Source organism: Nyctereutes procyonoides, unplaced genomic scaffold (genome assembly GCF_905146905.1).
Source record: "Nyctereutes procyonoides isolate TBG_1078 unplaced genomic scaffold, NYPRO_anot_genome, whole genome shotgun sequence".
Lineage (NCBI taxonomy): Eukaryota > Metazoa > Chordata > Mammalia > Carnivora > Canidae > Nyctereutes > Nyctereutes procyonoides.
This window is the reverse complement of record NW_026575048.1, coordinates 8,107,600-8,125,447: the sequence shown is the minus strand read 5'-3', so window position 1 is coordinate 8,125,447 and position 17,848 is coordinate 8,107,600. Positions and strand designations below refer to the sequence as shown.

The 17,848-nt window shown below is 48.1% G+C and overlaps 1 protein-coding gene across 1 annotated transcript in view; it reads right to left on the bottom strand.

The window, feature by feature from the left end:
- GREB1 (growth regulating estrogen receptor binding 1) overlaps positions 1–17,848 on the bottom strand; it is a 132,953-nt gene that overhangs the window by 65,596 nt on the left and 49,509 nt on the right. The window contains exons 2-3 of the mRNA XM_055326922.1: positions 6,533–6,689; positions 1,281–1,400 (exon numbers count right to left, since the gene is read on the bottom strand). Of these exons, the coding sequence (XP_055182897.1) occupies positions 1,281–1,400; positions 6,533–6,689 (277 nt within the window). The remainder of the gene's footprint in view (positions 1–1,280; positions 1,401–6,532; positions 6,690–17,848) is intronic.

The following is a 17,848-nucleotide window of genomic DNA, read 5'->3' as shown; positions in this document are numbered from 1 at the left end:
ACAAGGCCAGGGCCCACCCCCTGATGAGCTGAGGTAAATGGGCCGTGGACGGTCAGTGTGTTTACTGCACTGACCTGGAAATTCTTTGAAAACCACTGTCACGACCGCTGGAGAGTTCACTGTTGCCTTCTTTCATTAGGTGACCTTTTAACATTTGGACACTGGAAGTCCTACCTCCCCAAGAGCCACGGCCTTGGTTTCCCTCTCCCTGTAACAGCAGCCTCAGTGGGGGCTACCTGCCTCCACTCCGCCTTTTGGCACAACGTCAAGTCCAGGTCCACACAGAGGGCACATGGCATCTCTACACCCCACTGATCCCTGCGCCAAGCCCAGCCCAGCCACACCTCAGACCCCTACCTAAATAAACTGCTAGCAGCTCCCCAAATGGGCCATATCCTCACCTTCTGAGCCACCGCACATGCAGTTCCTCTATCTAGAATGTCCCAGTCTCCCCCAACTGTCTCACAGACTTCTAGTAACCCTCCAAAACCCAGATAAAGGGCCACCTCCTCCAGGAAGCCTTCCCTAAAGTATCAGCCTGTGTGAGGAACCTTTCCTGTGCTCCCCGGCACCCTTGGCTCGCCACTCCCCCATCCTGTTAGCACTTTCCACGTCATGTGCAAAGTGGCTGCTTACCTGAATAGCTCCATGAAACTGAGAGCTCTTGTACCTCTTATCTCTAGCAGGGGGGGGCCCATAACTAATGAATTAGCTGACTGACTAGTGACACCACTCAACTTGTGTGGCTACAGGACGGAGGTACGTACGCCCCTCGGAGAGGCTGTCTGGCTCCTGAGAGGCAGAGCTGGAGGGTTTACTGCAAGTGTCCCCGAGGACAGAGCACGAGCTCTTCTCGCCACATGAAGGCGCCACCCCCCCACCCCCACCCCCGGCAGGCATCTCTGTGCCTTGGAACCTCAACGGTACAGCAGGAGTCATGTCACTGATTCTACAGGGTTCCTGAGAGAACAGCATGTGCCTTTTCCAACCGTAGAGAACAGAGCAGAGGAAGATTATTCTTACTAATCAGTCTGAGTGACGCACACGGTACAAACAGACCCGGATTGGGAAATCGATTCTAGCTTCTAAACAACCAGTGGAGAAAACTGAACTGTTGGATCCAAATGCATGTGTCCAGCTGAGGCTGTCCAAAGAGAGAGGAGGGCCTGGGGGCCTGACAGCCCACGGTGCGGGGCGGGGGACCCAGGGGCGCTAGGGACCCAGGGGCACAGGGCCGCAGACTCTGGGCAGTGGGGGCTCTGCCTGGCCACCAGCCTCACCGTCCGTGGTACAGCAGCCTTCGGGCGGAGGGTGCATCTGGTAGGGATTCGGGGGACAAGTGGGCTCCAGCGCCCCTTCTCCCTCTTCTTCCTCATCCTCATTGTCTACACGGCTACCACCTGGAAGTGATAAAGGAGAGGGGGGAGTCAGGCAGAAGGAAGCGGCCCACAAGTCTCAGCCACTGAGTAACTATCCAGCCCCTGTAGACATGTGCCAAGTCATCTACCCCCCCAACTCCCGGTATCTGCTAAGAGGGGAAAAGACGAGATCAGAGGACTTTCCCAAGGTCATGGCCTCAAGCTCCAAGCCTGGACGCGTGACTTCAAATTCAGGTTCGTGTCTCTTTCCAACCACCAGAGTGCGGGCGTCTGCACACGCACGAGGGCTCAATACGTATGTAATTGGTAGATAAGAACGGCACATGAAGGACCCCAAAAATACTTCTGTGGGAGGTCCCGCAGATTAAGACATAGACCATTTTACAGAGAGGGACACTGAGGCCTGGAGAGACCCAACGATCGGCCCACAGCTCTTTAGTGAACAGCCCAGAAGCCCAGCAGGCAGGACCCCGGTGCCCCCGAGGCCCATGCTGACCCCCTGCCACTGCCTGTTCGGCTTTGTTCAGAATACAAAACATCCTGTGAAGTGCCTCGTACAAACTGTACGTTTTTCTTTATCCCCAAGGGAAGAATAGGTGTAAAGACATGACCAGAAACACAAACACACCCAAATCTGTCACATATGCACAAAGCACCATTCCAGAACAGGGCCAGGCATGTTATGACTTTAGGAAACTTTTTTTTTTTTAAAGGGCAGTCACATTGTAGGAGTCATGGCAAACATGGAACTGGCCAGGAGAGCCAGGGACTGGCCACAGAAATCCCACTGTTCCCTGCGCATGAGCTTCTTGTCCTTCCCCACAGACTCTCAGCTCCCAGAGAGTGGGGTCCCTGCCCTCACTCATCTCCGTGATGCAGGCACCCCGCAAAATGCTCGTGCATTGGAAGTGCCCAGGAGACCCGTGCCCCGCTGATGTGAGCATACACCCCTGTGGCCTGTGTACCCAGCCCTGCTAGAGGAGGGGGGTGCATATAAATGAATTTCTAAGGCGATAGAAGTATTGTCCTGACTTTTTTTTTTTAAGATTTTTTAATTTATTTATTCATGAGAGACACACAGAGAGAGGCAGAGACACAGGCAGAGAGAAGCAGGCTCCTCAGAGGGAGCCCGATGTGGGACTCGAGCCCACGACCCCGGGATCATGCCCTAAACCAAAGGCAGACGCTCAACCACTGAGCCACCCAGGCATCCCTGTCCTAACTTCTTTTAACAAACGTTTTTGGTCAAGATGTTTCTGGACTTGTCCATGCTTAAATGTCATTTAAGAAACAGCATGCAAATTTCTTCTCAGAAGAGGGTCATTACAACCTTCCTTACATCAGGGGGCCTGGAAGACAGTTGTTTCTTCTTTCTTTGTTTCTCTGTCTCCTGTTTTAGTTCTGGTTTCTTTGTTGCCACTTCTCTGACCTCCCCTCACTGGGCTCTAGCACCCTCCATCCAGTGGGCTGAGTGGTTCTAGGTTAATGATGAAATCGTGTCCGGTGTTAAGAGAGGGCCTGGGAATCAGGGAGCTCAGGTTTCAGTTCTCCGGCCTGCCACTGTCTGTGTGGCCACGGCCAAGTTACTCACCCTCTCTGTGCAGCAGATCCTGCATCTTCACAGTGTGGTGCTTTGAGCTGCTATGGTGAATGTGGGGGAATCCGGCCCTCAGAGTTGCACAGAATATTCCTGATGGGATTTAATCAGGACAGGGTGCTGGGAATGTGCCTTCACTGTGGCCACCATGTTAAAGGTGCCCATGGGACAAAGCAGAAGAAACAACATTTCAAGTCAGCTCAGGCCCGTGACCTTGGGTAGAGCAGGGCCGGAAATGAAGAATTCCTGGTGTCTCTGTCTTTCTGAGCCTCCAGTACACAGAGGTGGCAGGAAGACCATAAAAAGATTACCCAGGAAGAACACAAGGGGGGTTGGGGATAAACTCCAGAGCTTCCTTCAGATGCTTCCTTCCTGCCATTAAATGCAGGCGTGGAGTGGCTCTCACCTAGGGGATGGAGTCACGCCCAGACCCCAGGAGCCAGCAAAGCAGCAGGTCCCTAGCAGGTCCCCGTGGGGGTGGGACCGTCCTGCAGCCACCTGCAGGGTGGGTGGTGCCGAATCTCTGCTGTCCCATCCTCTCTAGTCTTTGAGCCAGGGCTCCAGGGGCTCAGAGGGAATGGCAAAGACCCCAACAATTTGAGTAAAAAGGGGCGAGAAAGTCAGAGCCACTGGATGCTCTGAGGGCACCCAGGAATGCCTGTCTGCTCATTATTCTGCTAAACCAAAAGGGAGAGGAATTCAGACGCTCAGAAAGAATGAAAGAGACAGTCTTAAGCCTCAGGGAGTCAAAGAAAGAGCTCAAAATCCAGTTGATAAGAAAGCAGACCTCAAAGGTCAAAGGTCTACAGCAGACATCCCAGGGCCTTTGAAGGGATCAGTCGGGCAGAGCAGTGAGGGTGAGGAGACTTATGGCCAGGAGCAGACCAAACCAGCCTGCTGGCCAAGGTCTCTGGGGGGAGGGGGGCATTAACGGCGTCAGACAAAACCATCCGGACTGGGAGCTTAGGACCTCCACATGGAAACACAGGTACCCAGAGATGCTGGCTCACTACTTCACTCTGCAAAGCCTGAGGCTATTCCCTGTGATGTTTATGCTCAATTTTGTTTTCTTTCCACTAGGGGAAAAAAAAAAAAAAAACAACAGATGGGGACGCCTGGGTGGCTCAGTGGTTGAGAGTCTGCGTTTGGCTCAGGTTGTAATCCTGGGGTCCTACGATCCAGTCCCACATCAGGATCCCTTCAGGGAGCCTGCTTCTTCCTCTGCCTGTGTCTCTGCCTCTCTCTGTGTGTCTCTCATGAATAAATAAAATCTTTAAAAAAATTTAAAAACCATATGACACTTGAAGGCGATGGGGTTCCGAGAATTAACTGCCTCTTGTTTAATTCATTAATACTTATCTCAAGATGCTGGGGTGGTACGTTTTGTTTGGTCTTTCTCTTGAAAAAGTAAACAACACATAAAGACTTTTCCCCCTGGAAGGAGGTGGTAAGACCTCTAATCCAGGGAACAAAGTCATAAAAGCCCCTGCTGAATCACCCTCACGAACACAGAAAATGGTAACAGACCCAGGGGTGTTTAGTAGGCCAGCACCCTGGCCATAAAAACCACCTTTAATGCCATTGTCTGAGGCAGGACGGCAATAAGAGACCCTGGCAGAGAGACAGACGCACAAAACAAGGTGAGGCCAGTGCAGGCCGTCTGCACCAAGTTTTATGACGCGGAAACAACCAGGTGCAGAGCTGTGTGTTGGGTTTATGGTGACATCCTGCACACTAAAAAGTGGGTCTCCCCCTTCCCACCAAACCCCTCTTTTGTCCTTCCTGCACCCCGGCAGGATTTTTCTATTCCGTGTGTGGACACACAGGGAAAGCTGGAGGGCCTGCTCCGGTTTTTGTACAACAGGAGAGCAGCTGGCAAGGTGCCTTCAGCCCTCAACCCGGGAGGCATGAGAAGGATAAGCCTCAAAGCTGTCCCTGGAAAGTGCCACAGGCCCAGTGCCCTATCGGCAGGGCCAGGAGCATCCCAGGAAGTCTGAATGTTCCAGAGGCCACCTCCCAGGTAGTCCCAGAGACCTCAGGCAGAAGGAAAAGCTGACTGGGAACCTTGCTCTTCTCTCCCCACAGGTGAGCACTCCCCACCTACTTAACCACCTGTCTGTCTGCCACCTTTCCATCACAGAGCCACCGAAGCCAAGGGTGAACTCCATGACTCCGGCACTCCTTTGATGCTGCAACCTGCAGGCAAACCCACCTCCCATCTTCCCAAATTGTGGGATTTCATCGCTTTAGCAGGTGGAGGTGGAAAGCACTCTGTAGATTTTAAGGGGACTAAGTCGTCATTGTCACCGTCATTAATGTATCATCAGCAACAAAGCCTTCCAATACTGAAAGTAGCTAAGGATGACCGTTTAATGCACACATTCTACGTAAGTGTGTCAGCTAACCAGAAACACAGCCCGTCTCCTCCAGTGTTGATAGCAGTGCCTCCCCTGCTGGAAAATGAGCATGCTTTCCATACCAGAGAATTCTTGGTTTTCCTCGTTTGTGCTTTTGAGCACAGTCCAGTTTCTCCCAGTCCCTCATTCAGCAGTTTGAGGTCCTTACTGGTGCTGTTTGCAAAGTTAATGTTGTAAGGACGTTTCAAGGATGGACACAAGGAACGCCTCCCTGCTAGAATAAGGAACTATCAGATACCACACCGGCAACTCTGTGCCTCATTTTCCCTTATGCGCAATCCTCCTCGCCAGCCATCCCCACACCTGCCAACACACACACACACACACACACACACACATGCACACTGACACGGAGCCACAGACATCGTGACCACCCCACTACAGGACCTGGCATGCTTTCTTAATTAATTTTTGTTTTAAACAACGGTCCTTTTTGCCTTCAATATCTAAGTGCAGTCTGCAGGGAACTTCCAGTGGGAGGCATAAACTGACCAAAAGAACTTAGGTTAACAGTAACTGCCTCATCCTAGGGATTGCTGTGGGGTTACTTCTGACATGAAAGCACATGGCTATCGAAGAGACAAACTGAAGATTGAACACACAACCAATTTATTTTCTGGATAATTAAGTAAATCCTAAAGTTGTCCCCATGCCTGAATATAACTTATTCCTTTATTCCTGGCACACGTTCCATTCATCAGGGTCTGTTCCTGGGTTTTCAAAGTTTCTAGAGGGACCTGCGATCCCACAGAGAAACCACCTAGACTAATCTGCAAAGATATGGCCATGCATCCCGGGACAGAGAGAAAAAAATACATATATCACCGAGGGCCAGAGCGTGTTAAAATTTCTCACTCATCCAGGGAGCACATCAAACCTAATGAGAGCAAAAGGAACAACCAATTCAACTACCGTCCGCCGCAGCCCTCTTCCTTCCGCCTGGGAGCCGAAGGGTAATTTTACTCCTTGTCACTTTGTGGCCCAAACATAGTCCTAGGCAAGTAAAGAAGTAGGTGCAACCTTTCCGATACTTCTCTCTCCCCACGTTTTCCACACAGAGGGGAGCAGAAAGAGTTCCCAGTGCTGGTGCAACCCGAGCTGCACACAACGCAGGAAAATAACACACACGCGTCTCGTACCTTCTAGGGCGGAGAGCTGCTGCTCGGCTTCCAGGTACAGCTGGGAGAAGACGGGCCGGGGCACCAGGCTGTTGGACCGCAGGGACGCCTCGATGGAGTTGTGCAGGACCTCTTCGAACCGCGTCGTCTTCAGCTGTCCGGCGTAAGAGTTCCCCATCTTCAGCAAGGACGACGGAGGCTGCTGTTTAAAATGGCATTTCGGCGTCGGGCCAAGGCAGAAGTGAAGGGGCTGCGAGGAGGGCAGGGCCGCGTCCCCGCTCGCTCGGCACAGGGGAGAGGGCGGCTCTCGGCCCCAGCTCCTGCCGGGCAATTACAGGAAGTTATATACGTAACAGCCTTCTCTAAGTTAGCGCTCGGATCGCAGCAGAGTCTGGCACCTCTTAGCATATCTCGCTGGAAACCGGCTCCTCGCCAGCCCTGGCTTCCCAGACCCCCGGCTTTTCCCGGAGATGTGACCCTGCCCCCAAGGGAGCTCGGACGGATGATGGTTCATTTATTCTCCTTGACTTACAGGAGAACAGCCCCGCGCCGCTGACAGCGCCACGATCCGGGACAACTGGTCTCCGGATGGTCGGATTCCGAGACCTCCCCACAACCTCCCTCGGAAGGTAGGGAGGCAGATTTCCCATCACTGCCTTTTCTGCTAAAAGGCCAACTGTGAACATCCTTCCCTTAAAGTGTTGTAGTACTTCATCATCGTTTCCATTATACAAGGAATGTAGAATTACATTTGGAAAACGTGGAAAGCTGGAAACTACAGAAGAGGGTGGAAAAACAAAAGGGAAATCATGGATTTTCCCATCCCCCAAGATAACCGGTGTGATTTTTTTTTTGTCGCAGCTGAAGATACAGTTCACGTATCATACCATTCACCCCGTGAAAATGTGTGACTCAGTGGTTTTTTAGCATATTCAGGGTCGTGCAACCATCACACGATCAATTTTAGAATATTTTCATCACCCCCCCAAAAAAACCTCATACCCTTTAGCTATCAATCACTCCTTAAGCCTCCAATCCCCCAGATCCTGCCAACCACTAATTTACTTTGTTTTTATAGATTTGCTTCCTCTGGAAATTTCATATTAATGGAATCCTATGGTCTATGGTCTCTGGCTTCTCCCAGATAAGCATAATGTTTTCAAGGTCCCTCTGTGTTGTCATGAGTGTCAACACTCCATTCCCACCTAATTAAGTCTGTATTCTCTTCAGACTTTTCTTCACTGCCTGGGGATAAGAGGGAGATGGGAGATGGTATCCACATAGTTAATAACCATGCTATAAACGAAAGTTTCAATTCTGCATTTTCCACTGGACATTAAACATTCCTCTCATTCCTCTTATAAATGCTTTTAAAGTAATTATCATGGCAGCGCCATATCCCGTTGTGCAAAGGTGCAGATACTCAGACATTTCTCTTGGATCATATGCGGTAAACCTCTATGTTTAGTGCTTCCCAAGAACCGGTAATTATTTTAAGATTTTATTTATTTATTCGTGAGAGACACACAGAGAGAGAGAGAGAGAGAGAGAGAGGCAGAGACACAGGAGGAGGGAGAAGCAGGCTCCACGCAGGGAGCCCAATGTGGGACTGGATCCTGGGTCTCCAGGATCACGCCCTGGGCTGAAGGCGGCGCTAAACTGCTGAGCCACCTGGGCTGCCCAAGAACCAGCAATTAAATTGATATTCCTTCCTAATGCTTTCCATTTATTTTCTGTTTCATTAAAATTAGCTTTCTGTTTCTATTTTTCCTTGGGCTTATTTAATCTATTGTACTTTTTCCAAACCTCTGAAAATGATTACTTTAACATCATCCTTATTTTCCACCTCCTTTAATAATGAAGCTACTGCGAGCTGCATGTTTTCCTCTGGATACCTCTTTCGCTATGGCACATAGGTTTGGTATAACATGCTCTCCTTTTCATTTCTTCTGAGACTGCTTATAATCTCCCTTTTGATACCCTCCTTAACCTGGTAATTATCCAGGAATGCATTTTTAATTTCTAAATAGTCAAGATTAGGGAACAGGAGGTTAGCCTTCTTTTTCTTTTTTTTTTTTTTAGACTCAACACCCAGCATAGAGCCCAACCCGGGGCTCGAAGTCATGACCCTGAGATCAAGTCCTGAGCTGAGATCAAGAGTCAGATGCTTAACCACCTCAGCTCACCCGGAGATGCCACTAGTCTTATTTATTTCTAATTTCTACTGGACTATAACCATGGCTGTGGCCTTTAGAAACTCAACTTTTAAAATGTTAAGGGTGGGCAGCCCCGGTGGCGCAGCAGTTTAGCACCGCCTGCAGCTCGGGGTGTGATCCTGGAGACCCAGGATTGAACCCCACGTCGGGCTCCCTGCATGGAGCCTCCTTCTCCCTCTGCCTGTGTCTCTGCCTCTCTCTCTCTGTGTCTCTATGAATAAATAAAATAAAAAATATTTTAAAAGAATAAAAAATAATAAAATCTTAAGTGTTTCTTTTTGACAGCTATCTGATGGATTTTTTTTTTTATTTAAAAAGATTCTATTTATTTATTCATGAGGGAGACAGAGAGAGAGGCAGAGACAGGCAGAGCATTTGCCTGTCAAAGTCAAAGTAGCATTTGACTTTAAGAATGGCACCAGATGCCAGTACCAACGTGACCGCAGAGCAGGAGCTCCTGCTTCATCACAGTGATGCCCAGGGTCACACAAGCTGTGAGACTGGCTTCACACATCACTCTGACTTAAGACCTGTGGAAGAAAGTCTCCCTTATTTGGGTGACAGAGCCATTTGGAGATGGGGCCGCTGGCACCCTGAGGGAGCTCTGGTTTCCCTCCTGAAGGTAAAATGGGCCAAACAGTCTGATTTTCTGCCTCTATTGTAAGGAAGATCCAGCCTTTCCTTTTCCAACTACAAGTAAATGAAAACCATTAAACACTTCCTGCTTGAAGCAATAATCCCTGACCACAGGGCCCCTTGGCCAGCCCCAGCTTCCAGCCTGGGGAAATGAGCCTCAGGAATAACCTGACACAGAGAAGGTGCTAGAGAAAGAGGTCAGCTCCCAGAGCCCCCAAACAGCCTGTGTCAGAAGGGGCTCTGGGGTCCTCATGTCTGCTTTTTTCCTTGACCTGATACAAAGAAGCCTTGACCCCTTGATACATGAATGAGGGGTCACTGGCCACATTTGAAGACATCTGCATTACTTTTGATTCAAGGTGGTCTGTTTAAAGTTGAGGCCAATTAGTAACATCACGAATGTCTATTTCAGGGCACCTGGGTGATTCAGTGGTTGAACATCTGCCTTCGGCTCAGGTCATGATCCTCGGGTTCTGGGATCGAGTTCTGCATCGGGCTCCCTGCAAGAAGTCTGCTTCTCCCTCTGCCTATGTCTCTGCCTCTCTCTGTGTGTCTCTCATGACTAAATAAATAAAATATTTATTTTAAAAAGGTCTATTTCTATAGATCTCTATCTGAAGGCCTAATGCCCACAGAAAGGAGCTTTAAGTCCATCCCATTTCACACAGCATCTCTATAGAATCATGCTCAATGATCAAAAGAAAATGATGGAGGCATCCATACTCTACCTTCCCAAAGTCCTGTTCTGCTCACCTGACAGCTGATTAGCACCCTGAGCCCAGAGGGTTCCACCAGTTATAGCAGACAATGCCCAATGTGGACGGAGCAATAAAGAGGAAGAAAGAAATTGAACATTCATTGTCCAGCCACTGTGTGCAAGGCCCTGGGCATGCATGTGTGGTGGTCAGGTGAGCGATATTATAAAGCCCATTCTAAAGGTGACAGATTCAAGACTTGGAGATGATAAGTAACCTGCAGGAGCTCTGGTTCAAAGAAAAGAAATAGAATTGGGCTGTGGCAGGGGGGAGAAGCAGCCAGGAGGAAAAGAGGGAGGGGGGACATGGGGGGGGGGGAGACGAGAGTATGAAAGGAACAAAAGCACAGAAAAGTTTTCACACTCAAAGCAAAATTTTACAACCCTAGGTAAACATGAAAGCTTTCATGTCTATAAGCAAATACAGAGAAAATGCACCCCACTCCCTATCCAATGATGCATCTGAAATCATGAGGAAACACCAGTAAATAAGGATGGAAAAGGAGCACTGAGAATCATATGAAAATTTGAGGGCCCAGGGAACCACAAGTGAATGGGATGGGAACTTCCTACCTGGAGAGCTCTGGCTTCTCGACCAAACCACCTGCCAGGTGAGAGGCTTGGGGAGAGGAGGGGAGGGGAGGGGAGGAGAGGGCAGAGCGGGGATGGGCCAGAGGGCGCTGCTGGAGCTCTTTGGCGCCTTAAAATCCCACTCCCCCTCAGCTAGGGAACCCGAGAGCCTAGCTCAGGGTCAAACATGAGAGCTTAATTATCTTCCCCAAGTTCCCCAGGGCCTCGGGGGGGGGGGGGGGAAGACATCTGCGAGGGCCAGGGCTGCTGTCTCCCTGCCCCCGCTCCCCTGGAGCTGCTGCCTCTGGGACAGGTCTCTGCTAGCCTCCTGCTGCAGGGATTTCTTCCACACCCTGACACATCATCCTTCGCTGCCTGCATTCCAAAGCCTGGTCCACTTCCTCCCGCTGCTGGTGCATGATGTTCTTCAACCCCAGAACCTGCACCACAACCTTCACTATGACGCACAAGCATTTGGCGGCTGTCAATGGGAGAGAGCATGTGTGACCCTGAGCATAGTGCCTGACTTACCCAGCCTCTGTATTCTCATCTGTAAAGCAGGCACCCTGACAGGCTGACTCACCACTTGGAGAGTAAAAGAGGCTGAGCAGCTGGAAAGTGCCTAGCAGAGCACCTGGCAGTCAGGGCATGATCATTAATTTCCGGCCAAATCTGAATATTCAGCTGAGAAGAATTTCAGATCATAAATGACAAGTGACAGTAAGTGCTACAATGTAGGGGGCGCTGGAGGGGACCAGGGAAAACTTAGGCCGAGGGGCTGGTACCCTGAGGGGGACCACAAAGAGAGAGGAGGGTATTTTGGTAGGATAGATTTTGGAAGACCATTTAAGAAAGGGCCAGGAGAGTGCAAAAGAATGAAAGCCCCATAAGGACAGCCAGACATGCCCTAGAAAAAGGAGACATTTGTCTCTACAGGGAGTAAATGGCTTATGAGATGGTACTGTGCTAGAGCAAAATCAAAGCAGGGTGAAAATCAGACATTGTTTTAGCAGGAAACGGTGGCTGAAGCTTCAGAGCTAGGGATTTATGGGGATCAGTGGTCTTTTAGGCAGGTCAGTCAGACAGAGGTATTTGGGATAAAACCGGAGGGCCTGATAGATGCGGTTTCAATGGGCTCCTTATCTATCTGCTGGTTTTTAAGACCGAAACACAAAAAGTGGCTTGAAAACTCTGTACCTAGGAATGCAGCGGGACAGGTAGGGAGCCCATTCCACCAAATCAACCTCAAATATAGCTCTATGGCAGTTCAAATCCCAGAACTACGGGGAAAGCCAGCAATGCTGCTGGCTCTTCTGACCCCAGAAGCACCTACACTGAACTTGACCAGGCACTGAATTTGACCGGGCAAAGCAGACGTATCTGATCCCAGGTGAGTTGGGAGTCACCAACATGGGCTATCTCAGCACGCTCTCGATGGCTGAGACACCCAGCCCAAGCCACGCACCTCCCGTGGCACCTGCAAATCAAGCTGTGGCATGTAGAACATTCCACTGGAAAGAGCAGCAAGCTCTAGGTTGGGTTGAAGTTCAATGAGAATACGTGTGGGGCAGGCACATCAAGGAGGATCAAGGATGGTCACAAGTGGAGACAAAGAAAAAAGAGGAGGCTCCAGGGAGAGGGGACAGAGGGAATATGCACATTAGCTCTCTTCCTGCCCAAACCACACTAGGAGGGCAGTGAGGAACACACGGGTGTATACACACGCACCCAGTGAGGAGACAAAGTAACAGCAGGCTAGACATGCCCGCACAATTTGGAAGATGCAAAGCAGAAGTGGTGACAGATTTTGAAAGAGTAAGAACTAAGGCATCCTCAGGGAGCAAAACAATTCAAACCACAACTGAAGCCAGAAAAAGCTTAGGAATTGCAGACAACACAGTGAAAAAGTGGGGCTGAAGACGTACGGTGGGAGGCAGGGAAACCCGACCCTCTCCCACTCTTCTCCCTCCTCCCCCTCCCACAGCAGCCTCTTCCCTGTCTCCACTGAAGCCTGGAGGTTTACTCAAGAAAAAAATCACAGAGAATCTGGACTCGGATACAGCTGATACCAGGGTACGGGAGGAAAACAGAAGAACCAGTTTGTTCACATAATGATTGATGAAGTGCCCTCCCTCTCGTTCCTTTTCCCTATCTGGCTCCCCCAAAATGCTGACACTTAGGCTTAGGGATGTGCAGACACTGAAAACGGGGGATGCTCCCAATGCCACAGACCCACATACAATCACATCCCATGAGGGAGCCCCTGCCCACTACATCATATGTACCTTTGTATGGCAACTTTCCCAAAATCCTCTGGGCCTGATCCTTAACAACAAGCAGACATCCAAAAGCCAGCATCACAAAGGCTTTTGAGAAACTCCTTTTAACATAAAAAGTAGAGACCAAAAGATACAGATAAAAGAGAGCAAACAAAAACTACGAGAAAGATGACACACACCCACCGCAATTCATATCCTCAGAGGAATAATGTATCCACAAAATGGGAACAGAACACTATAAAGATCAACAAGGAATGTGTCAGGGCAGAGGGTGTATGGGAACTCTCAGTCCCTTCCTCTCAATTTTGCTGCGAACCCAAAGCTGCTCTAAAAAACAAATACAATCTTTTCTTTTAAGATTTTATTTATTTGAGAGAGAGAGCGAGAGAGAGAAGTGCGGAGGGGCAGAGAGAGAAGCAGGCTCCCCACTGAGCAGGGAGCCGGATGCTGGACTTGATCCCAGGACCCCAAGATCATGAGCTAAGCCAAAGGCAGATGCTTAACCAACTAAGCCACTCAGGTGCCCCCAAAATACAGTCTTTAAAAAAGGAAATGTAAACAGGCAGAAAGCAAAAATTATAATAAACTGTTTAAATGATAATCAAAACTTAAACTTTATTGGAAGGGTTAAAAAACAGAGTTGAAGATAAAGACACAAAGGAAATAAAAAGTAAGAAAATTAGAAGATCAATCATGGTTCAATAGCAGTTCCAGGAAAAGAGAATGAGGAAAATGGAGGTGATAATATTCCCAAAGACATAACCCAAAAAACTTTCCAGGGCCAAAGGACTTAAGTTTCTGGATTTAAAAAACCCAAGGGCCCGGCATAAGAAATGAAAAAGGAGCATCACCATGAAATTTTAGAACACCAAGGATAAAGAGAGGATCCCAAAGAAAGATTCAGAAAGAAAAAAACTTGGCTCATTCTCAAGTTGAAAATAATCAGAATGACTTTGGGTTTCTCAATAGGGATTCAGGGAAACAACAAAACAATGCTCTCAAAAATTTTGAGGGAAAATGATGTGCTACCTAGACTTCTATACCCAACTACAATAACAATCCAAAGTACGAGTAGAATAAAATCATTTTCAGAAATTCAAGATCTCAAAAAAACAAAAAAGAAAAGAAAAGAAGTAAAGAAACATATCTCCCAACTATTCTTTCTCCCCAAACTACTGGGGAAAAGAAAATTTTGACAAATTAGAAAACATTAGACCCAGGACAGGGAACCCAGCACAAGGAGAGGAAGGGGTCCCAAAGGGGATAAGGACAACAGCTCAGTGACACCTGGGTGGCTCAGCAATTGCACATCTGCCTTCAGCTCAGGGCATAATCCTAGAGACCCGGGATCAAGTCCCACGTGGGGTTCCCTGCGTGGAGCCTGCTTCTCTCTCTGCCTGTGTCTCTGCCTCTCTCTCTCTCTCTCTCTCTCCCCTCATGAATAAATAAATAAAATCTTAAAAAAAAAAAAGGACAACAGCTCAGGAAAGGATGTCTCCAAGAAGAAAATAATGTAACAGATCAGATTATCCCATGTGCTTAAACTATGTTGAAAGGAGTTTTATAAGTTCTATCAGAATATTGGGATGAATTATTGATATGTCCATAAAAATTCAAGTACACCAAAAATACAGACAATTAGTAGCTGCAGAAAAATAAGATGTACAGGAATTGGAAATGTAAGTTAATTATAGGTGTAAGTCTATGCAGAATATGGATTCAAGCAAAGTTTGTAACAGAACTATCTCAGAAGGATAGGGAAAAGGAAGTGGAGCATGCACGTGTGTGTGTGTTTGGGTAGGTGCACGCGAGCATGTGTTTTGGGGGCAGGGAAAGGAGGCGTGAGAAAGCTAAATTCTCATATTCCACAGTGTAAGTGAAAAGATGGTCTAGAGATTAACAATTGCAGCACACATTATTTGTATATTAAGAAACAGAATAAAAAAAAATCTAAAAAGGTAAAAGGCAGTTGCCTCTAGGTAGCAGGACCTGGAGGAGAAATATGTATTTTTCACTTTAAAAGTTATAAGATGACTTTTTAGACTGTGTTCACATTCACACTTATGAAAAACTGAAGGCTATGTTTAAAAACATAAATACAGGGGATCTCTGGGTGGCGCAGCGGTTTGGCGCCTGCCTTTGGCCCAGGGTGCAATCCTGGAGACCCGGGATCAAATCCCACGTCGGGCTCCCGGTGCATGGAGCCTGCTTCTCCCTCTGCCTGTGTCTCTGCCTCTCTCTCTCTCCCTCTGTGTGACTATCATAAATAAATAAATAATTTTTAAAAAAATTTTAAAAAATAAATAAAAATAAAAACATAAATACAGGAATAAAAATGAATGACAGACTCATGCAGAACCTCAGCAGAAGAGCAACTGAAGGTCCTGGTGGATGACAGACCAAGACCAAAGGCAGGCCAGCCTGCCAAGCATTTCCTCAAGATTATCTAATTTAATCCTGGACATAATCCTATGTGGCAATTATTTCTATCCCTGTCTTTATCGCTATTTTACAGACGAAGAAACTAAGGCTCAGAAAGGTTGGGAGACGAGTCTAACAATACACAGCCATTGCTCCTTCTGGAATTGAAAGCCCACCTGCAAAGAATGCGGAGCAGCGTGAAGATGTTTCAATTCACAGAAGAGGAAATCACAGACAGCTTTTTAAGGGTTATGAACCTGTATTACCATTCTCATCCACACCTTTTCTAGTAGTGACACCTTTTCGCATTCACCTTTCCCAATTTCCCAGAAAGCTATGGCATTCCTCAGAGCTTCTTAAAGGACAAAGCCAGGAAGTCGGCCTCAGGGGACTAAGCATGCTCATGCATAACACCCCGCTGTTACTTCTAGAAGGTTCTACCCATACTCCCAGAACCACGTGACAGAGCTTGTAAGGTCCCATGATAGTTCTTATACATCCCAGCATTCTATCCACAAGGACCACAGAAAAAGAAAATATCAAAACTTCCGGGGTGCCTGGGTGGCTCAGTCGGTTAAGCATCTGCCTTCAGCTCAAGTCATGATCCCCAGGTCCTGGGATCAAGCCCCGCATCAGGCTCCCTGCTCCTCAGAGAGTCTGCTTCTCCCCGCCCCTCTGCCCCTCTGCCCCTCTGCTTGTGCTCTCTGTCAAATAAATAAATAAAATCTTAAAAAAAAAAACCCACGAAACTTCTAATCATTCTAATTTTTTTTTCAGTATCTGTTTTAGAGTGTAAAGTATTTCAAAAAATAAATAATAAAAAAATAAAATAAAAATAATAAATAAATAAATAGCAAAAGAATGTAAATAATAGACACACTATCCTGTGGTCCATGTACACAATTTATAAATTGATAAACAAATACACATGGAGAGAGATGCAAGTTTGAGCGGATGAGCCACAGAACGAAGTACCTGTGCTGACAGCTCGGTGACAAAAGGACTGTCTTCATTTTGCAGAGGAAGACACGGCCTCTGGGCTTTAAAGCATTTGTTGCCTTCGTGTCTTTATTATTTCCTTTACCAATGTAAACGCCAAGAACATATAAAAGTCAGCGATCGTTTATGAGGGCGGCTTTGCGCAGCTCCTGTTCTCAGCTGACGTCCACGTTACAGGTTCTTCATCACGGCTCCAAACTGCACGGGAGCATGGTTCTCATTCTACTCAAGGAAACCGAGGCAGAGTGACCTGTCCAAGGTCACACATTTTGGACAATCTTAGAATGTCCAACAATGGCCCGGGGCAGGAGAGTCTTTGCTTTCAAAGAAGGGGATGCCTCCAGAAAAGGGAGTGATTTTTAAAGTCGCTAGGTTTTTTTTTTTTTGTTTTTTTTTTTAAGATATTCACTCATCCAGCCACGCTAAAACTTTTGTTTAGGGAGGGAAAAAAATCGCCTTAGGCTCTCCCTTAAAGGTGCTTTACCAAAAGGGGGCGGGGAGGGGGGCTGCCAAGATAAGTAAAGCCCCCATAAGTGAAAAGCCCCATTTAAAAAAACACATTTCAAGTTAGACAATGGAAACCAAGAGCATTCTAAGAATGCTGCGGAAGGGAGGGAGGCCGACCACCGGTCCCAGAGGCAAACAAACAAGCAGTGCCGGGGCCAGGGGGCCGGGGGCCGGGGGCCGGGGGCCAGGTCTGGACAGTGTCTGCCTCTCCGCCAGCCCGACTGGCTGCTCCCGCAGATAAAAGCAAGAAACTCACGCTCAGGCCCATTCAATACTCGGCTCAGCCTCTCCTTGAAAAGTGACTTTGTCTTCTTTCTCTCCTTCTGAATAAAGATCAAAAGTATTGCCTAAACAGGATGAGACGAGCCCTGGGTGTTATACTCTATGTCGGCAAATTGAATTTAAATTAAAAAAAAAATTTTTTTTAAGTGTTGCCTAAGAAGTCCATTTATCTTAAAAGACTTGCAGACACTTAATGGGGAATCCCAACACTTAAGCATCTGGCTGACGTCTGGGCCCTCACTAATTCTCCTGTTCCTTTCTGAGCACTTTTCACTTTGTGTTATCAGTCAAGGAAGGGTGGGGAGAAAGGGGGGGCACCTCTGCCTAAACCCAGAGCCCCCATCTGTCCCCAGGGACAGAGTTGGCCCAAGGGGCTAGCATGCCCTTCCTAAAATCACATCCAGTTCTGTGTACCCCTGGGGGCTGCACACACGTCATTCTGCTCATAAACATAAACCCAACACCTCCCCTGCTGCACACTCGTCCAAGCTGGCTCTGCTCCCCAAATGCCCAGGACACACATTGTTGGCTCAGGCCCTTGACACAGAGACACAGGCCCACGATGTGCTGAGAACAAGCTCTTTTAGTCCTCAGCCACCGTGTCCAATTCAATGGAAACCAGCTCAGAGAAGGCTCCACAGCTCCCTTCAAGCCTCTTGGGCAAGTCTGACGT